This window comes from Podarcis vaucheri (genome assembly GCF_965113315.1).
Source record: "Podarcis vaucheri genome assembly, chromosome: 11".
Classification (NCBI taxonomy): domain Eukaryota; kingdom Metazoa; phylum Chordata; class Lepidosauria; order Squamata; family Lacertidae; genus Podarcis; species Podarcis vaucheri.
This window is the reverse complement of record NC_138749.1, coordinates 35,063,825-35,086,391: the sequence shown is the minus strand read 5'-3', so window position 1 is coordinate 35,086,391 and position 22,567 is coordinate 35,063,825. Positions and strand designations below refer to the sequence as shown.

The 22,567-nt window shown below is 41.8% G+C and overlaps 1 protein-coding gene across 14 annotated transcripts in view; it reads left to right on the top strand.

Moving 5' to 3' along the window:
• MEF2C (myocyte enhancer factor 2C) overlaps positions 1–22,567 on the top strand; it is a 181,436-nt gene that overhangs the window by 145,876 nt on the left and 12,993 nt on the right. For 10 of the 14 annotated variants that reach the window (XM_082191799.1, XM_082191806.1, XM_082191796.1 and 7 more), the window contains 3 exons: positions 18,150–18,322; positions 21,297–21,320; positions 22,350–22,479. In XM_082191799.1, the coding sequence (XP_082047925.1) occupies positions 18,150–18,322; positions 21,297–21,320; positions 22,350–22,479 (327 nt within the window). The remainder of the gene's footprint in view (positions 1–18,149; positions 18,323–21,296; positions 21,321–22,349; positions 22,480–22,567) is intronic. The other 4 variants (XM_082191798.1, XM_082191795.1, XM_082191797.1 and 1 more) reach the window with 1 other exon arrangement.

Below are 22,567 nucleotides of genomic sequence, written 5' to 3'. Positions count from 1 at the left end.
AGGAATGGTTCTTGGGCCTACTGCATTGTTCTCATACTACGTTAGAGCAGAAATCATGATTGTGCTTACACCACTGATTAAAAGGTGACTCGTGAAACTGGGTCCAAAGAATGCAAGTTTGAGTTACCTAACAACTCATCCTTTTTATCCCAAGTGAATACTTGGATTCTGCACTAATCACTCCCATGTTTCAGCTTTTAAAAGCCATGGAGGCTGGTGATGTCTCATTGGATATGGCAGCATTAAAACCTCTGAAATAGCATAGAAATTTTGACATTGCATCAACATTATGCAGTTTGTGGCTGCAGAATTTGTGATGCTTATTATGAATGCAATTTATTGTTGATTTTATGCTTTTTACTGCCGTGTGTGTGTGTGTGTGTGTGTGCTGTTTTTTTAAACAAGTTTGTTTCTACAGTCACTTAAGTATAGAGAGTGTAGAAAGCACGATAATCTTCATTGTTAGTTTTCCCCACTTTACTTGATTCTGTTAACCAAGTTCTGTTTCATGTTGGTGATATCTGTCTGAAGCATGTACTGGGATTCTTGACCTTTTATGTTAGAGAAACTTAAAAACTGCAGAGTAATAAGATAGGAATTGAACTTGATTGACCTACTAATGAGTGTCCTCTACTGGTTTGTTAAAGCATAGCAGTCTCCCACCCCCACCCCCCTGCATAGGATTGATGCAGCTTGGAAAGACAAGAATAATTTTTTGGTCTTTGGGAGAGGGTAACTTTCATGAATTGAAATGGAGATTTCACTACATACAGAGTTGGTTTAAATATCACCAGTTTAGTTGACTTGAAAGACAGTTGGTGGGAGAGACTTGACAACTAGAAAATGAGAGAAATTCTATTTTAAAAGTGTAAAATATATTGTTGACTGGAGAATTTGATTTTTAAAAAAATAAAAGTCCTGATGGCTCCTTCCTGTGGAAGAGTAGTGTTTATATGAACAGATAAAAAGTGTGATTGTGCCCAGAATCCTGGTTCCTTTTGTGTTTAGACCTTATTGCAGATGTGCATTCTTCATGTCTTAAATTTGGAGCAGTAAGAAGAGTCATTTGCTGTAGGGCAGAAAGGAAGAGGAGAGGTCATTAGGAGGTTGAAACGTCTGCCACAGTGGCATCATTCAACAATGGTTCTATTTTGGAGAGTCCCCTCTCCCTCTTAAATATCAAAAGTTCTTTGTTGACCATTTTTTCTTGAGGAACAGAGGCCCATGTGTACGTCGCCATTGCCATCTTAGAAGCTGATAGGGTGATCTTATGGATCAATTTGCCAGGGTATACAGTCTTTGTCAAATTAGAAGTTCATGCATTTGCATTTTTCCTGTTGCACCTAAAAATAGTCAGTTTGCAACAAAGGAAGAAGAGTGTAGTTGTTTTTGAGTTTTACTACTGTAATTATAAAAAGAAGCAACTTTTGATTGCTAACATAAGGGCATCAGTTCCTCCATTACTTTAACAAATTACACCATAATGCAAAGATAGGAAACAGGGGGGGGGGGACCTACTTAGGTTAGATATACCCATGTTTTCAAAAGGCTGCTATTTTGTTGGTTTGGAACGTGAAATCATCCACAACTTTACCTTGGGAACCTACCCAAGACATAAATAGAGCCTGGAAATAGTGACTACTTTTTATTTTCCCAAGCAATTAAATACCAGTAGTGGTATTTTTAACTAAAACCAAGGTTATGTCAGGTTTGCTAGAGTACATTTGTTCAAAACTTTTCTCCAGTTGGGTAGCTTATGCCATGTGACCATCACAACTGCCAACAAAATGAGAGTGGACTTCCTATTTAGTAGTGTTGCTAAGCTATAAATAAAGCCACGGGTTTGGCAACTTTCTTTGAAACAAGAAACTTGTGATTGAAAGGAAAGAATAAGAACTCTTTGACCTTAAGCCATCATGTTTTAAAACAATCCTATAGTTACATTCTTCATCTTAACACTCAACTAAGAGAAAAAACAACTGGCAATTAACCTATAAAATTTAAAATATTGTTTGCTTTGTTTTTAAAGGCGCACACACATTGAAATGAGGCATAATCCTTTTCAAATTTGGGCAATAGGTTAAGAAGTATATATCAAGTATTGAAATGGGTTTTGAACTCTGACTATTATCTGGCCTATAATTTTCTTAATAACAGAATATTAGTATTAAATCTCAGAGGGAAACAACATATCAAATGAATAACTCATTTTGTAAATGTATTGTGCGTGTTCCCATTGCAAATGTGTTATTGGCTCTACAGAGGCTATCCTGATCCCATTAAAGTCATTTGCACCAACTCACACAGTTCAGGGAACTGAGACTGTATTAATTTCTACTACTCTAAAGTAATACTACAACTTGCACGTTTTATCTAATTGAACATGTTTTATCTAATTGTTTTCGTATTTGTCATGTTGAACAGAATATTATCTGACAGCCTCCCGCCTCCCTTTTGCACTAGTGTACATTTTAAAATGGCAGTCCTCAACTTAATTTACCATAAAATCATGAGGAGCTGCTACTACTTTGCCTGGCATTTGGCCCACCAGATGTCTGGCAGTGGAGATGGCAATGCCATCATTTTCACGTCATGCTAAGCTAAACTGTGGCTTAGTGCAAACTTTCTAGCTCCTAAGGAGGAGGCTGTGGCTGCTTTGCTCCTTCTGGGACTTTCTAGGTAAGCACAGGGCAGCAGCTAATCAAGGTTTGGTTTAGTGCGTTGTCCAAGCACAGGATTGTGGTTAAGGTCTCTCCTTCTTACTCGTGGTCTGTAGCCAAACCTTGGCTAAGCTACCATCCTGTGCTGACCTAAAAAGCCTGAGGAGGAACAAAGCCAGTGCGAGCAATTCTCCTGGAGCAAGTCTCACTTACTCTGAAATAAAAGTGAGTAGTTGCATTCTACTGTTACACAGTGCTGTAGGGCTCACCACCAGCACCATGCAAACATCTTAGAATCTAAAGCTTAGATGCTGCAAGTCCTGTACTGGCTATGTGTTGCAACATTCCCATGGAGGAGGAGACAGGTGGTAATTGTCCCTAACACTCTAGCTGCAGAAGGGCTTTTGGCCAAGTTAATGGGCGTTTGGCTCCTTGAGGGTTACTATAGTGTTAAGTTGCAGTAACCCTCTTCATGGAAGCTGATGACCCCTTCCCATTTCCAGCTATGAAATGAAAGGGTAATCTTCATGTTTAGTAAGTATGGATATGTGGGTCTGTGTCTGTGTCTTTGTGTGTTTCTCTGGTGCATTCTTTATTTTTCAGTGCCTCCCTCTTCAAATAAGTTTTTAGAAACTAATGTACAAAATGTCCCATAAATGTTCTGCAAACTGCATCTGATAAAATTGCATTCTACACCTGCCCTTACATAGAAAATAACCACAAAAATCTGCCAGGAAAAAAACCTTAAAAATGAGAGGGGGGGCAAAGGGAAACATTAAGCTAACTAGAAAAGACTTCCTGAAAATTAAATAAATCAGATATTTTCAACAAGGCAGCAGGTATTCAAAATGCTCCCCTGGCCACCTACTCCTTGAAAGTCCATCACCTTTACCACATATGTGAAGTGAAGTGATAGGCAGGAAGTGCCTGGCAGCAACAGAGGCCGTATAAAAGCTTCCTCTTGGAATTGTAAGCTCAACATGACAGTGATTGTCAGACTTGGCCAGCTTTAAGCATTGGGCCTCTTAGCTAGATTATATCTTGTTAGCATTACACTACTCATTTTGCTGCTTTTGGTCACACGTTGGCCGGGTATCAATTTATTATACATTTCTGCTAGCATTTCAAACTAAATACAAATGAAGGTAATAGCTATTTATAATTTATGGGTCTCTAGGCTGGAAGAATTCTGGGCATGTTTTCAAAATAACATAACTTAAAGGAATGATTTGCAAAATGAAAAAAAGTAAAAGAAGGCAATATGCCCAAATAAGCTTATACCAAACAGGCACAGTATGAAGCAAGTAGTAGTGAGACTCTGAGCAGATCCTAAAATAACACGAGGCACCCAAAACTCATAAACATCAATGCTATGTACACCTAGTTCCCCTTTGTGCCTTGGCAATGCCAATCTAAGCAAACACATGCACACACATACACATGTGTCACTGGTAGGCAACCTAACTTTATTAGTAGCATTCCACATTCCTTTAGCTCTGACAGTGTGCTACATGCTGTACAGAATGTGATTATTCGCCTCCAGATGGTGCTTTAGTGGCTTTTAGATATGCCCCCTGGTCCCTGGGATGTCACACAGAATAATGTGAATGTCTTTGCAACGCTGTACATGTCTCCTGGAAGATAAGCTCACTTGAGTTCAGTGGGGCTTAGCTGGCAGGTAAGTGAGTGTAGGGTTGCAGCCAAAATGTAAACACTAGCTGCAAGGAGGATACGATCAAAAATGCAACCATCTCAAAAAGCTTTCGCAAATACAGCATCTCCAAACACGATGGATGCCAGAGTCAACACATATTGGCAAAAGAAGTACCAACCCCACGTTGCCCTCAATTTTTTATACCACAAATGTTCTAGTATATTTTTGTCAGCATTTGTTGCACTATTATTGCCTTCTGGCAGCAATAATGTGATTGCATTGGGCAAGCATCGCAACCAACTAATAAAACAAAATAAATCCACCCCTAAGGCTTTGTCATTATGTTGTGAACTTGCTGCAGAATACAGCCACCATTTCACACCAGTCTGCAGTCGGCCCCTCATTTACTCAGGTGTGCCTGGTCAGGGTTCTGAAATCCATTTTGCACCTGGAACTGCAGGTGACTCATGACATCTGGCTGGCCACTGTGGAAACAGAATGCCAGACTAGATGGACTTTGGGTCTGATCCAGCAGCACTCTGCTTATGCACTGGCGGAGGAAGAGAAGTGGGGGGGGAGCGCACCGCCCCCGGCAGTGCAATCCTGGTGGGGTGCCATCGCGGCTGCCCCCTGCCCGTGCTGGCGCCACGCCCCCACAGGTGGTGTGCCACGCCCCCAGGATGCACATCACACCCCTGCGGGTGGTGTGCCACGCCCCTTGATGCACGCCAGCCCCGCCACCACCTGCTCTCCGCCCCCCCAGTGCCGGAGCATGAAGCTCCGCCCCTGTGCTTATGTTATTAAGAGAGCTGTTTCCAGCTCTATCTGAGGATGAAGCTTAGCTTGTTCCTCAGATGAGGCAACCATCTTTCATGGCTTCATAAGTCTACAGTTGTAATGTGCCAGTATTGGTGGGTTCCTACTGAAGCCTGCAGATGATGGTGAAGCCTCACTACTTTCAAGGATGTCCATTTCTGTGAGGACCAGTTTTATATCAGTGCGCCAGAGACTGTGTTGGCTTCCAGTAACTTTCCAAGTATAATTGAAGGTGCCAGCAAAAACAGCCTGCGGGGAGCATTGATAGTTTCTGCTTCGGGAAAATGTGGCCTTTGCCATCTCTTTCAGCATTGTTTGCCTTAATATCATTCTCTTTTTAAAAGTGTTCCCAGTCTTACCTTCTCTCTAATTTACAATGTCTCAATATTTACCTTGGTACAATGATGGATTGAAAGAGTAAAATCATTGCACCAACTCTGGGAATCCCTCCTATTAAATGAGTCATAGAAGCTGCTAGTCTTTTCAAGGTGAATTGTTTTTTTTAAGGATGATTGACTTTTTTCCTTAAATAACAAGCAATTAAGTTTATTCTTATTGGGAACCCACAGTTAAATAAAAAAACTTCTGAGTTGCTGCAGTCTGTCCTCTCCACGTGCTGGTGCCAAGATGATTGTGGTGTGTTTTCTCTCTGCATACAGCAATCTGTCCTTTTATTCAGAGAGGGAGAGTACAAGGAAGCATTGCAAATCAGCAAACATCTGGATTTCATGCATACCCTTGAGTATTGAAAGAGATAGTTGATGCCTTCTGGATATTTGGCTGCAGCTGTGTGTTTGCTCCAGAATGAAAAGCAAGCAATGCATTTTACTCCTTGGAACAAGAAGTCCAGATTTTGCTCCATGCACTATTGAGTTAAAACAATCCTTTCCCTTTAACTTTTCACATGAATTCTCTTTAAATCCGCATGCTTTGCAAGCGGATTAGCCTCTTGATAGTTGCCGAAGCTTTTACTTCGAAAAAAAGTAAAAAGATAGAAATCGAGAAGAACCACACTTTGGGCCCATCCAGGTGTCCTTTTTTAATTGTGCATCCATGATGATTTGTGTTCATTATGGTATTGGGGTGGATATACAGCACATGATCCCACTTTAAGTATTGCTTGTACCTGCAAAAGTTTCAGGATGGGCATACTACTTTGTATGCAATACGTGCATGTCCCAGAGCTTGCTGCTGAAATCCTGTAACTTTTAATGCTGCCTATTGAGGGAGGGGGGCTATTTTTGTTTCACTGTAGCACAGAATTGCCTCTCCAGATAGCAATAATGCAGTAACATTGGGGAAGCATCACAGAACAACTAATAAAGCAGAATGATGTGTGGATGGTCCAGTACAAATCCACTACTACCTTGGTTTAAGAACAGCTTAGTTTATGAACAACTTGGATTAAGAACGCTGCAAACCTGGAAGTAGGTGTTTTGGTTTGTGAACTTTGCCTTGGAATACGAACGTGTTCCGCTTCTTGTTGAGTGTGTTCCGTTTGTAAATTGAGTCCCCCGCTGCTATGGGAAAGCACACCTTGGTTTAAGAACGCTTTGGTTTAAGAACGGACTTCCGGAATGGATTAAGTTTGTAAACCAAGATGCCACTGTTATGCACTATTATTGTGCGAATGACATGTTGCGGAACACACACAGACACACACACACACCAAAAAACAAACAACACAATTCTGGAGGGGCTCTTTACTTTTAGTTTCTGTTTGACCAGGGTTGCCTCCAAACTGTGATTATTTTGCCAGAGCCATGCTTGCTGGGAGTTGTAGTTCAGCAACATTTGTTGGTCAAAGGTTCGCCACTCCTGTCCTGTATCATGTAGACGCCATCATCTCTATGCCGTATGATAAGTTTTGTTGGGTTATAGGACCACTTAAAGCCATGGCAAAGTACCTTTGGTGTCTTGCTCCATGAGAATACCACACAGTATAGCAACAGCTCTAACCTTGAAGAAGGGGGAACACAATGTTCACACTTTATGGCCATGCTCTATTTGATGTTAATTTCGGTCTAGGACAACAGCTCAGAAAACAAATATCTGAGAGAGGCAATTGATTTCCAGCCACAGATGGAGGTAAATGAATAGCCCTCTATAGAAAGAAGAAGGGAAAAAAGCTTTCAGGTAGTCAAATGGGGATAAGTGCAAGGCAATGATCTACAGAATTGCAATGAATTCCCCTTGATGCTTCCCCAAAGGGGAAGTTGTATTTTCCAGGAAGGTGTTTGGTCAAATTAGCTTTTCTTTTTCTTTTTTCTTGTTTGATTTAACACTCAAGGAATGTTAACTTACCACCACCCCGCCCCACACTAGAGAGAGAGGGAGAGAGTTAATGTAATTTGCTTTCTGTGTGAAAATTGCATCTGTTGAGGGGTGGGGGCCCACGGAGCAGATCAGATATGGATTCATCACCTGCATAATTGCTTTGCTGGACTCAAGCCTATCCCAGGACAGGCCGTCTGCACTTGGCAACTGTTGTTGGATTCTGCTGCTGATGAAAGTGTGGGAAGTTTGAGAAGCAGCAGCAAAATCTCACCGTGGATTGATTCCTTCCCAACTCTTTATTGTTATGCTTGTGGTCTCTGCAACCTTTTGAATTTGGAAAGTAATGGCAGTGATATTTATTTATTATTTATTTATTTATTTATTTATTTATTTATTTATTTCATCTATTTCACACGTAATGCTTTAAAGAAGAGGCTGGAGACTCTTTGTAGATTTTCTTCTAGGGGCCTCGTGCCAATGGTAAGAATGGCCAGAGGCAAAAGTGGCAATTCCCAAATAAACACCAATAATAATAACAAAGAGAGGTATGCTTATCAGCAAAGGAGAAATTCACATATATTTTTAGTATGCTTTTTTTTTTTTTTAGTACTCCTGTTTTTATTTTTGTTTTTTTTTATATCCTTTCTCTATTCTTTCTAATCTGGGGGGAAATATTTTAAACCACTTCTAAATATTTTACTTGGAAGTTATGGCAGGGGTTCCCCTAACCAGCGCTACTTTGCAAAAACCCTTCTCAATAACTTCACTTGCACAATGGGGCTTCCCCCACCATTCACGCCCTGCATGCTCTACACACACCCTTGAAACTGGCTCTGGGAGGGTCAGGAGAAACCACAGGATAGGCAGGAATTGTTCCATACTTGTGAGGATGGAGTGTTTGGAAGAGTGAGTTACTGAATCCCCACCACCCCAAAGACCTAAAAAATCCTTTTACGCACTCCCTTATTTGTTGTTTTGCAATGATGTGTTGATATTCTTACGGATGTGGGGTTTTATTTGCATCAAACCTTTTCGATTTTGTTAGTTTTGATTTTTAAGGGGTTTTTTTAATACCGTATTTTTCACTCTATAAGACTCACTTTCCCTCTCCTAAAAAGTCAGGGGAAATGTGTGTGCCTCTTATGGAGCGAATGCAGGCTGCGCAGCTTTCGCTGAAGCCAGGAGAGCAAGAGGGATCGGTGCGCACCCATTGCTTTCACTGAAGCCAGGAGAGCAAGAAGAATCAAAAAATACAGTATATATATTACAGTTTCCCCCTGTGGTTCTAAACATCCTTGAGCTATGATGTGTTTGGGAAAGTTTTTTAAGTGCGTGTGTGTTTAGGGTACTTGTGGAAGGGAGAGTCAGACTACTGTGTGCCCCATCCATCTTCTGACATCTGTGCACAGAACAGTATTCCACAGGCTCTCCACATGATCAGGAACCCCAGTTGTGCAAGGTTTCCCATCACACATCGGCACCCCTTTTCAGATGCTGCACCAAATGTCAAGGGCAGGCCCAGCAGATGTGGTCCTCCTCTGTGCCTCATTTCTGTAAAGGACTCCAGTTTACAGGAATGGCAAGGGCTCTAAAAAGCAAGGCAAGAGCTGCAGCACTGAACAGAGAGCACCTGTCACTGTGGCAAACCTCTGCTTCTGCACCCACACATTCAGTATCCAGTGCTACAAACCTGAGTCTTCCACATCTAGCAAGTATTCTTAAAATATGCATACTCAAGACTCATATCATTCACACAGTCTTTTGGATGGAGGAGAAATTTGATTCCGTTCGCATTTCAAGGCAAGTTTACCTGGTTCACACTTTTCCAAAATGATGCATGAACCAAAAATGCAGCAATCCTTTGCACTTCTCTGAATTTTGCAAAGCAGTTCTCCAGCCAAGTAACTTGTGCAAAAATGCAGATAGTGGAGTAAAAGTCTGAATGGAAAATGCATATGTTAGTTAAAAAAAAAAAAAACCTAACATGCAAAATTGCATCATGTTAGGAGAAACTGCTTTGAAAAAAACGGTTATTATAGGCAAAATATATATGTTAAGAAAGAAATCTCACTAAAATGCTGGTGAATGTTCACAATGACTTCCTTTTTTAAAAAAATATGCAAACTGATGCAGAAATGTGGAGAACTGAATAGTGGACAAATGAGAAACCAAAACTGGCTGATTTGACCATCCTACCCTACCCCCACAAATGGCTTCCTTATAAATAGAGCTTGTTACCTGCCCATATAGCAGATGCAAGGAATTGTGGGTCTTGCATAAGCTGCCCAGAGTAATGTGAGCCATGTCATGCCTTCCTTTTGGAAGCACCTAATTGGAAGTGTCAGAACCTCCCAACTGAGCTTACACTTAACCGTAAAGCCTAACCATGCGGTAAAACTACAATCCCTTACTGTAGGACTGCAGCATTCAATCAGTTGACCTTGATGTTTTAAGCCTTTTAAGGCTATGGCCATTAAAAAAAGAGAAGAGTCAGATGTGGACATCAGCATGTAATACTTCTAAGTAGCTTGTTTAATTAATTAAAATGCAATTGCTGAGTTGACTGGCCATGGGGCGGGGAGCTCCTAGGTAAACAAGATAATGTGATAGGTATAGTACAAAACAGTTTTGCTGAAGTGGAAACAAATAAATCAATGCAATTAGTAGCAGAGAATATAGGGAACACATGTTTTCCTGCATTACAGCAATATATTTGCCATCCCCCCCCCATCAGATACCATTAAGAAACTATAAAGCATAAATTTCATAGCCTATGATTGCAAAACTGATGATAGTATTGACTGCAACATCCATTCCTCACAAAAAAAAACTCCAGGGTCCTGATTCTGCACTTTATGCATGGGGAAAATGTTACTCTGCTTTTGAATGCTTCCTTCCCTGCAAAAATCTGTTCTGTCTTCTCAGTCTCTGTGTAGTACAGCACTGGGTTGACCGTGGCAGCCCCTCTTATTCCCCAGTCGGCAGTGCAGATGGGTGCAGCTATATAAAGAGAAACTGCATACAGTACTGTGCAGGAGCTAACAGGCAGTGAGAGACAGTGTGGTTTGGAAGTGCTGGTTGCACTAAATGTTATCACCAGAATTCATTCGTTTCATTGGCTCTTGCCCATACATGGAAGAGCTTTAGTTCACTGGTAGAGCAACTCTCTTGCATGCAAGATAGCCCAGGCTCCTGGCAGCTCCTGGTAGGGCTTTGAGAGGCAGTCAAACAAGTAGCGCTTAAACTGGGGCTATACTGAATTAAGAAGATGCAGGCCATTGATGCTAAATTTTCCCTTTTTTGAACTCCTGGGCCACAGGTAAACTGCATAGAAAAGCAATTTGTGCAGTGATTTATTTTGGGGGGAAAATTGGGACCTGCAACAAAACATTTCCTTGTGAAGTTCCCCTGTTCAGGTTTCCAGTCACTCCGTTCCATCCACCACCAGCCCTCTCTGATATTCCACTCCTGCCTCCAACAGCCAGCCACCATTCCGAGCACACTGAGCATGCTCAGTCCCCATTTAGCTGCTTTGGGGGTTTCCCCCTACCTGTAGGTTGGTTGGTTGGTTCTTCTAAGAAACTTTCTTGGAAGTGCTTCCTTCTTGTGTGCGTTTCAACAACATAAGAAGTGACACTGTTAGTAAAAAAAGAAAAAGAAAAACGGTGTGGGAATCAAAAGTTACTTCTAAAGGTTTTCTCTCTCCTTGTTTCCACTTGGGTTTTCTTTGCTATTTGCACTTAGCCAAGGTAATGTACTATGAAATGCTTAACAGATGTAACATGTGAGTAGAAAGCTTCAATTAGCTTCTTGGGGAATGGGGTGGGTGGCAAAGAAGCTGGATTGTAGACTCAGAAGTTGCATGCTTTTCTGGCTTTCCTTTTTGATTTTGTGAGTCAACACATTATTTATTATATGTATGTTTGTTTATTTTTTTGATGCAACTTAGTTAAAAAAATCAAAAACCTCCTAAGATTTATATCCTGTCTTGTCATCCAGAGAATTCAACGTGGCATGCATGGGGGTTACTACTTTTCCCCCATAGCAAACCTCTGCAATGGCCCAGTGTGACCTGGAAGCCAATGTAGCTCATCTCCCTACTCACCTGTGTGCCTTAGGGGGGGGTGAATAATTCTCTGGGTCCATGCAATGGGATGGGGAGGCAATTTCCATATAAAATGTAAATACCCCTTCTCCTGCCCAGCCTCCCTTCACTCAATTTCCAAGGATGCTGAGAGTTCATATTAGCTCTGGGCCCTCTCTATCTGGCCTCTGGGACTCTCCCTAGACCTCTTCTTCTCAGCCCTGCTGCACCCCTTCCCTAAGTGCTTTTGCATGGCTGGAAGCTGTCCTTGAACTACAGTAATGCTGCTTACTTGCCTGAGCAGAAGAACAGCTTGTTGAATCAGGCCACCTGGCCCAGCAGTGGCCAACCAGATACCAGTTGTGAGCCTGCAAGCTGGAAATGAGCGCAACTCTGCCCACCTGAAGTTTGCTGCAACTAGTTTTCAGAGGCAGAGTGCCTCCGACAATAGGTTTGAAAAACAGCTATTGTGGCTAGTGGCCGAAACAGAGAGATCTGTGTGTGTCTAGATGTCTGAATAGCGCATAGCTTGAATGACAGTAGAGTCACATGTATTGTGACAAGAGTCATACCTGTTGCCCCACCCACTTTTTTTGCTCTGGCCACGCCTGCCACTAATTGCCTGAAAAAGCTTCCCTACTCCTGCCCCCCCCCGGCCTGGAGCCTTCCTAAATACATCACATTTATTTATTTTATTTATTTATTACCTTTATATACAACCTATATCTTCCAAAGATCTGAAGGTGGTGTAGATTGTTTTCCTTCTCCCCATTTTCTCCTCACAACAACCCTGTACGGTAGATTAGGCTAAGAGATGGTGATTGGCCCAAGGCCAATCAGTGAGCTTTATGGCTGATGAGGGGGGATGAGTCGGGATTTGAACCCTGGACATTATAGATAATATAGCTCAATATAGATACATTCATTATCTATATTGTTTCACTCAGGGTAGTAGGGAAGCTTTTTAAAGAAATTACATTTTTTTTGAATTTTTTTATCAAGTTAGGCATCTCTGTACAAATGGGGAGCAGTGGTGTCCTGTCAACAAAGTTCACCCTGCTCATTTATTTAACGAAATGTCCTTTTCAAAGCTCTGACTGTTTCCCCTTAAATGAGGAGAGCAGAAGCAGTGACCAAAAAAGAAGGAGGAGGTGTTAGACAACATTCCATTTCTTTTCTCCCGCTGCAGTGACTTTGGTTCGTACAAAGGGCTCCCAGGGCATTCGGGGAGAAAGTGGTTATTTGCTGCAGAGCTACACTCAGCAAGAAATAAACTATCTGTAAACACAATTTGCTCAATAAAGTCAATAAAGCCAAAAGCAAGTTCTTGTAAGGGTCTAGGGAAAGGAGTAGTTTGTACTTAAAGCACCTTGGCTGAGGAAGACTATAAATTTACACCTCCTGACACATGCCCTTTGGAAACTTGTGCTTCCTCTGTTTTTGTTGTCATTATTGAGTGCAAGTGATACCCATAAATGTTGAGTGAGTGTGTGTGTGTGTGTGTGTGTGTGTGTGTATATATTCTGTTTCAGCAAATGTACAGCTTTTTAATCGAATGAAAACGCAACGCAAACTCAGCCGAGATCTCATCTGGTCTTCATTTTCTCCTAATTTATAATCAGGAAATCCATTCGTACAGGGCATATAATTTTTGCGCTTTCTAGTGGCTTGTGGAACGTACCGTTCTGCACACAGTCACATTTAAATTGATAACCGTCCAGGCAAAGTGTAATTTTAAAGTACAGGCTAAAGGAAGGGTTTGATCTCTATATTAGAAGGGCTGCTCCAATTTTGTTGCTGCTGGGTTTTCCCTTGAGTTGTTTTGCATCTGAATTTAACCAAGACCTTCTTCTTCTCCAGTGCGTTTGACTAAAGCTGCCTCAGTAGAGGCCAAAGCTTTCAGCGTACAGAGGAGGATGCGGTTTAAGCATCCAGATTAAATGCAGGCTCTCCTTAGCTGCAGGCCACATGCATGTATTCATCACTGATTTCCAAATGACGGGTTTGTATATCATTGGTTTAGAGTCCACAGCCTTACATTCCGGGACCCATATTCTGCCAAAAGCATAACAATTTGGTGGCTGGAAGGAGAAACAGTCATTATATGGCTCCAAATTGCTAGCTGGCACAATGTGCCAAGAACAGCAGAAATCCGCTGGTAAGGAGAAGATTGCAGTCGCTCTTTAAAATAATTTGATGTTCTAAAAATACAAATGCAGGAAATGTCATCACGTTTCAAAATATTTTATATTAGTAGGTAAATACATAAAGAGTTGCGTGATTGGTGTTTCTAAGTGGCACCGTCTCTAAATGATAGGAAAGCATTCCTGGTGTTGAGTTTTTGTATTAAATAAATTGCTTTGATTTGAAGTAAATCATTTGTAGAAAAGAATCCCCCCCTGCACCCCACTCCATTTCCCTTCCTTAAAATAACAAGCAGGAAAAAAATCAGACTCTTGTAGTATAAAGACGGACACATATACATATTTGTTATATTTTAAAAATTTCATTATGTGTAATGTATGTTTAATTGCACACATACAAGAACGCCACATTCACACTTTGAACAACTGCTAGTCATGTCGCATTATATGGCATGGCCAACATATTTTTCCAGAACAAAATAGCCCCTTTATGTATATCGTTATCAAACCAAGCCTTACTTCATGTCTTCTTTATAGTACTTTCCTGAATTCCATAAATATGCCTTTAGTTCTTTCCTTTTTAAAAAAATGTTCCCAAAAATAATTGTAGATTCAGATAATTATTTGAATCCCATTTCAAAAATTGTGGTTTGTTTTAAAGGAACTGGTTTGTTTTCAAAGCATACCTGCATTTCTTTACAGTGAACTCTTACTTTTACTTTTTACATTTCTTTGCATCACCGGTAATGCCAATCAGAAACCTGAACTAGCAGAATACATTAAAGTACATAAATAATTATGGAAATAAAGGTTGCAAACCTAACCCTACTTACCTGGGAGTAAGCCCCGTTGAACTCAGCGAGACTTACTACTAAGTAGACGTGGTTAGGATTGCACCAGGAAGCTTTCCTCTGCATGCTACATGGCAATGAAATGCCAAGATAATTTTTTATGCTTATGTACAGTACAAGGGCAGAACTTTCAGAAACATTGGCCCTAGCTTTGTAGTTTTAAGAATTTCCCGAATATTTGTGGTACAGTTTTCCTTCAGTGTTGTTGGACACAGATTATTTGACTGGTTAGGTCTAAAAGCACTGATTTGCCATGCAATCTGATGACTTTTTAAAGAAGTCTTCCTACATTGAAGTGTGATTTAGATTTTAAATAGGGGTGGCTAACCTGCGGGTGTTGTTGAACTCCAATTCCCATGATCCCCAGCCAGCGTAGCCAATGGCCAGGGTGACCAGAGTTGCAGTCCAGCCACATCTGGAGGGCCACCTCTGCCTTAGTCTTAACTATCTTACCCTTGGCAAATGTGAAGCAAGCCTATTTTCTTTGTATTTGCCCAGCAGCTCTCTGTGTCTGTGTTTCTTGTGAGAGAGTTTGGGAGACTTTCTTTGGTGCACACTGTTGATTCCCTGCTATTAAGCACCATCTCAGACTTGTATGTTTCAAATAATTCTATCAGGGTTTCAAGATTCCATGTTCCACTGGAGTTCTCTGAAACACAGGGTGATTAAAGGCTAACTCTTTTGGTGGCCTTGAAAATGTGCCCTTAGATTTGAGGCTTCCAGCTATCTAGGCAACCGCACAGCAGGTGGCTTTTGGCACAGAAGTCGCTGGGGGAGAAGAAGGGAGGGAGGGAGGGAGAGTAAATGAAATGTGAGCATAAGCCCCAAGGAGGAGAGTTGGGAAGCCAGTCCCGGAGTAAATATGTTTTGGGGCTTTCTTCCTCTTCTTCTTTTTTAGTAGGCGTCTCCTTTTCCCTGAGTGGCGTTCATGGGCGAGAAGGTGGATCCAGCTTCTGGGCTCTTGGGAGAAGGTGCTAATTGCAGTGCCGTGCCAGCCGTTATCATTGTTATTATTGCAGTTGCAGAAAGAGAAGGGGCTGCTTCTGAAAGCACCAAATTAGCACAATACGGAGATGCTTGAATGTCAGGATGTAAAAGCCTTAAAAGCAAAAGACAGCAGAGATGAGATAGAGGGGTATTTTCAAAATCACACAGCCAACTCCTCCTGCTGAAATCAGCGTTCAGGATCGAGCTCTGAAGGTGGAGGAAGGGAGAGAGGCAAGACGCAGAAGCATTGAAGAATTTTCCTAGTCCTCCTCCAGTTGTTTTTTGCTCTTTCTCCCCCCCCACCCGCCTTTCACCCCCCACCATGGAAATTATAGCCTTGCTGCACTTTCCTTTGTTTCAAAACAAAAAAAAAAAAAAAACCTGAAGGGGGGGGGAGTGAGTCAAGCAGAATCCTCTTGTATTTGTCCATGAAAACAGCCTGATCCAAGAAGGGTTTTCTTTTGTTCTTTCTGCTTCTCCTCCCCACCCCCACTCTCCCTGCAATATTGTCTGAGGTTAGCGTCTTTCTTCTAAGTAATGCACACTCGGTTGTATTCAGTTCAGTGTTCGATACTATATGACAAGCGTGCATAATCCAATCACCTGGTTGCCTCGGGCAACCCAAATTGTTCCCAAGGTCACCAGGATACCTCTTAGGACCCTTAAAAAAAGTTTTGGCTTTTATTTTTAATCTCCCCCACATTTTTTGTCCGTCTGTCTGTCTTAGCTGTCTATCTTTATATAGTTACAGAGAGAAATGGGAAAAAGAAACCTGGGATATTGGGTAGTATCCAACTAACTTGTTCCATCGGTGCAAGGATTTGCCCAGTGGAAACCCCTCCACCCAACACAACAAAATGCACTCCATGCCCTCCTCATATTTCTTCTGGGTTTTCTCCCCACCCTCCAGAGCAGATTTGGGCAAGGGGGAGGAGGGAAGTTCAGTTACATGGACATAAATCCTTGCACTGACAGCAGAGCAAGTTAGTTGGATAATGCGCATTGTTATTAATTGCGTATATATACTCCTAACTGCCTCCTTCTGAGAGGTCACAGTCATGCGCTTGGGCATATCCCAGTCTCCCCCCCCCCCCGGCTCACTTTTGCATCAGTCCTGTGTGGTAGGTTAGGCTCTAAGAGTTACAGAATGAGTTTTATGGCTTCCTGGTCAAGTGGTAAGAAACGCTTTCCAAGTATAAGGCTGTGGCAGGGCTGTGATATAGACGTTTGAGCTCCTAGAGGGGTATCCAGGCTGAAGGCCACAAAGATATTTCCCCAGTTTTTCATTGAAGAATATGTGGTGTCTTTTCCCTACACAGGATGCCATTGCTATTTTATTTGCATTTGATTAAAAAAAAATATATATGTTCTGTTGTTTTCTGCCCTTTTGGATGGGATAGAAATTTAACTGATGATGTTGATGAATTTGACTTTTGGCCTCCTTACACTGGGCAAAAGTAAGGACTGGCAATTTGCTGCCTAATTTGAAGCAGCAAAAATGATATATGAAGAGATGGCTGGATCAGGCCAGGGGCCCATGTATTCATGTCTCAGGCTGTATCCACATAGCAATAGAGAGGTGGAGAGTTGGGGTGCAGAATAAAGGAACTGCTCTGGATCTGCATATGGTCAAGAAGAGAATAGTATATAATCCTATTTACTAATTATCAGGATTATCAGCACTAATAGGTGTTGATCCTTTTGTAGCTAAAGTGGAACCACTGAAGGGCAAGAGATAGATTTCAGGGGTTCCGAAACTCATAGAAGAAGAAAAATAAACTTGGGGGGAACTGAAGGGGATCCCCAAAAACATTTGTATAAGGACTGACCCCACCATATGCTGACTGTCCCATGCAGGACTTGGGGCAACAACACCACACTACTGTACAGCCTTTCGTTGCAGCTCCCATGTGTTAACAGAATATATTTGGCAGCTGATCACTCTTGGCTACTATGTGTTTCAGTAGCTTAGCAAGTCTTCTGATTCTATTTGTATGGTTGATTCACAGCATAATGGTGACATAGGACTGCCTGCCTTTTCTGTCAGTGTATTACTGAATTAGGGAATGTTTAGAAAGAATAATCGTTTCAAGTCCATTGCTCCACTTGGTACCGAGGCCACAATTTCATAGAAGAGCACAGTGTTTCCGTTATCTGATGCTTCTTATCATCCATGCGCCGTTGGTGTCCTCCATGTGATATGAACTCTTGTATTTCAGGTGTTTTTGCATAGCTCTGGCTTTGAGGTGGGAAACCCAAATGATACCCTCTCCTCCTACTCCCACAACATGGGACACAATCCCCCAGGGTGTTCTTTCATGCATGCCTCACTGAGATAAATGGGACCTGTGCATGATCATTGCCAGGAGATGGTGTGGCTCTCATTTCTTAAAAGGAAGGTGGTGCAAGAGAACATTCTGGTGGATTGTGTACAGTGACAAATATCCGACTATATTCCACACTGTGCTGCTCTGAATGGGATGGGAAATCTGCAACCACCCCATGCCGCAGTCTCTTCTTCCTGAAATAATCTGAATATACAGGAGATTGCAGTATTTCTAGGCTCATGTTAGTGTTAACTGAATTCGAGTGTCAGCCTACGTACCGAAGAAGCGTTTTTCAGTCTGCATCTCTCCTTATCATTTTCTTTCTCTCTCTCTCTTCAAAATTCCACAGGGAACGGGTATGGCAACCCCCGAAACTCACCAGGTCTGCTGGTCTCACCTGGCAACTTGAACAAGAATATGCAAGCAAAGTCTCCTCCTCCCATGAACTTGGGAATGAACAACCGTAAACCAGATCTCCGAGTGCTGATTCCACCAGGCAGCAAGAACACGATGCCATCTGTGGTAACACATTTTCGTCCTTCCCCTTCAAGATAGAAATTTCCCAGACAGCACTAAGGCCATGGGGGATCAAACATAAGGGCTTGTCTAATTTCTCTGTTGTAAGGCTTCCTTGCTTGAAAAGGGAGTTGCTCAAGCAAACTGAAACAAAACAAAGACTTAAAAGTCAGATTTAATTAAAATGTATCTAATCTAATGTAAAAAGCCTGAATCAAACTTAAGAGTTACATTGTTTCTGAATCAAATTAATTATTACTTCTCAGAACATATAAGAAATCAAAATCCCTGTACATAAAGTTTGATGGGGCTGTTTGATGGGATTCTGGATAGCAGAGGGCCTTAGTGGTAGTTTCAAATAAATTTTGTTGTCTTCTGAGTAGGTCCCTTCTCTCTCTCTCTCTCTCTCCCTCCCTCCCTTCTTCCTTTCAATTTTAATGTATTTATTTTCTTCAAGTCTTTTTCTTTCCTACTTTTTGTTTTACCACTTTGCTTGGATTGAGGAAGCCTGCCCCACCATGAGCAGTGGTAGATAGAAAGCCCATGGCTCTCCATCAAAGAGCTGCTTGACAGCCTTAGCCTTTTGATCAAGCCCAAAATTCTCTTAGTGTATTTGATACCGCTGGGGCGGCTGTTCAAGAAAGCGAACATACAGATGCGGTGTGAAAACCACACATTCTCCACCTTTAAAATCAATGGGGGTTGCAGTGCAGTATGTTTTCCACTAACAGGCTTAATAAACCTTAAAACACAAGATGTAACATCAAACCATGGTCTGATACTACACAAACAAGCTTGGAAAACCGGTATATCCCCTTGCATGCTCTGAGCTGTTAAGTAGGAGGAACACAGAAAATTGTCTTGTACCGAGTCCAGAGCATTGGTCCACGTAGCTCAGTTTTGTCAAGTCTGCCTGGCAGCAGTTCTCTGGGGTTGGAGGCAGGGTCAGACCAGGAATTGAAGCTGGAATCTTCTCCTTGCAGGCTATGATGGAGCTACAGCTCTTCCCTTTTAACAACTTCCTCTTCCTGTTGTTGTTGTTGTTATATCTAATACCCACCCTTCGCCAGCAGGTCCCAGGGTGGACTAGAATAGATCACAGTCACTGGAATTGGGTGGGCCCTGAAAACATGCATCTCATGTGGCACAGACCAAAAGCTGTACAGCGAGGAAGCCAGATACACCTTTATGGAGAGGGAATTCCACAACTTAGGGGCTGGTCCTCTCCTGGGCCACCACCGTCCAAACATCTGAGAGAGATGGAACTTCTAAGGGGGGGCTCCTGTGCTGGTCATTACACCCAGGAAACATGCAGCAACACAGTGTTGCCAAACAGCATTTAATCCCGATTTGCAATCCCAGTTTTCAGGACAAGCAAGGGTGGGCAACATGTGGCCCTCCATGTTGTTGGACTATAGCTCCCAGCCTTGGACATGTAGGTTAGTGTGGATGGGAGCCTCCCCTGCCACAATGTCTCTTTCTACATTCCCTAGGACGCCTTCCTCCTACCCCAATCCCTAGGGCTCATACGAAGGCCTTCTTTGTACCTCCCTGTGGGAAAATGTGCATTCTGGCCTCACCCTGGGAGAGTGCATTTCTGCCATCAGTCTTTGCAACCCTTTTCTGCTCACCTGGTACACCTTCACTAGGCACCTGGATCTGTCATGATTTTTCATAGCACCCATACAGTCCTTTTTTTCTTTAAAAACATGTTTAGGGGCCCTCTCATTTTCCTACTCATATTGCAATACTGCCCCTCAGTGAGGCCAAACTTAGATCCACAAAATGTTTAGGGGTATGCATACCCCCTGCAGAAAAAAGGCACTGGACCTATATATTTTGGACAGCAACTTCCACCTTCCTTCTGTTTCATGGTTTCCTCTGTTAATATCTCAATAAGAATTTCTAAGCTTCTTCCCAAAGATTTGCAGAAGAGCAATAGTTGATTCTTTATTTCACTGAATGGCATCAAGAAGTGATTTTTTTTGAAAAGTGAAGCTTTAAATCTTCCACTCTGGAACCAGGGTCACATTTTTCAATAATTGGAAACAGCAATTATTCTTCACAGAAAAATCCTTTCTGTTATTATTGGTTTTTTTTAAGGGGGGGCATTATTAATTTGGTGTTGTCAGATTATGTTAAATAGAGCTAGGATACTGTCAAGCCATCAAAAGTGCATGAGACATGCTAGTGTCTTTTAATTCCCTACAAATTAGCATAGTGGGATGTAAATCTTTTACCCGAAATCTGCCATTTAAAAGGAAAACATACCGCCCTGCAACTCCCATTGTTTTTAAAGGTGGAGAATGTGTGGCTTTCACACCGCATTCCCCGCCCCAAAATAAATAAATAAGATCAAGGCGGCACATGTAAGTGACGCAGAGAATATTTGTTTTCTTCATGTAAAATGGCAAGCAATAGAAACAGTTCTATCTTCGCTCTTAGCATGATGCATTATGAATTAAATTTGGCGCTCAAGGTAAAACTCCCTAAATGCAGCACTCCCCTCTGGAAGCAGTGATATAAGTACAATCTCTCATGGGGCTGCTCTTCAGACGACTTAGGCGGTGACACGGCATCTCCATCAAATGATTTTTCCCAAGGAACGTTTTCAAGGGGTTCTCTTCCTGGCGGGGTCTCTGAAAACCAAGTACTTTGCAGCCACTGGGGCTGGATTAACAAGACAAAGACTTGGTTGGGGTGAAAGCTGGTCTTCACCTTTGAGGCAAATGCCTGGAGGTACTAAATGCAAGGCTTTATTCAGCAGAGGCAGGCCCTGTGAGCTTCAAATCTTTTGCTGAGAGCTGCTCAGGTTATTACTGCATGGCAAGATTACTCTGGAGTAAGCAGTTTAAGAGAGAATGAGAGGGTCACCCCGGCTATGCTTTGAAATAGATCTATGCCTTGTAGAATGGCAAAGTGGCACACTTTAGAATATCTGCTTTTGCTAATTATTCATCCTCCTTTCTTATGCTGTCAGTCTGAGGATGTTGATCTGCTTTTGGTAAGTGAGAATGATCCTTGTTTTAGTAATGCAAAGATTTTATCAGATTTATTATTTTTAATGCCATGTTACTTTCTGTCAGGTCCTATAATTCAAGAGTTGGGAGTGATTCTGAATCCTCTTCCTGTTTAGAAAGAATATTGCTGTTCTAGGGATTTCATCTTCCGATTTCCCCAACTTTCATATATTCACATTGAATGCTCTGTACATTTAAGTATCCCAGGCTGAATTTTTGCATGTTACTATCCAACACCAAGAAAATATAAGAAACATCTTATCCTTAAAAAAAACCCCCACAAAAAATAGTTTAAATATCCTTCAAGTAACTTTTGCCATTGATGAAAATGAAGTGGTCACAGCACCATCTGCTGTTGGAAAGTGAACATGCAGGTTTACGCTTTCATATACAGTGGCTTGCTTATTTGCAACATACAACACTCTGAAAGAGATCTGTGTGCGTAAGCGTGCTTCTGTACACATGCCACTTGCTGGGCCAGGAACTGTGGGTGTGACTTAGGTCTGCATCCATGTACATGTGCAGTCTATCTGCACTGCATTGCTTTCAATCAAGTGTCCATTCAGTGCTCTTCTGCATTGTGACAAAGCTATCATATATAGCTACCTGTTTAAAGCATGGCTAACTTGGGATGAAATACTGTAATTTTAATAATATTTTGCAACCAGATTTTTAAAAAACCTAAACAATGCAAGTTACATATAATTAGTTATCATCATAGCCTCTTGGCTTACTAGTGTGTCAGGGTGGGGTGGGGGCGAATCTTATATGTTACTAGTTTGGTTACCTAGGAGATTCTGATGTAATGGGTTACTATGGAGACAAGTGGTCTCTTGAAAGATTGTAAATCATAAGGATTGGCAGAGTTCATAAAAGCCAAACGACAAATGATTAATTTTGTGAAATCTTGTGTACAGTCGTATATCGTATGAACAAATCTGACACCTAAATATAGCTCATTTCGACTGTTTTGCACCCTGCCATTAATATGTTTATTTTACTTACTTTAAAAGAACCAGAGGATAAATAACTCTCAGTCTGCTCAGTCATTGGCTACCCCAGTGGTTTCCGTGGCAACTCCTACTTTGCCAGGGCAAGGGATGGGAGGATACCCATCAGCCATTTCAACAACATATGGTACCGGTAAGTTTCCACATAAGATGCAAGCAGTATAGATGGGGGGGGGAGAGAGAAAAGCCAGATATTGACAATACTACTCAGTACTACTGAA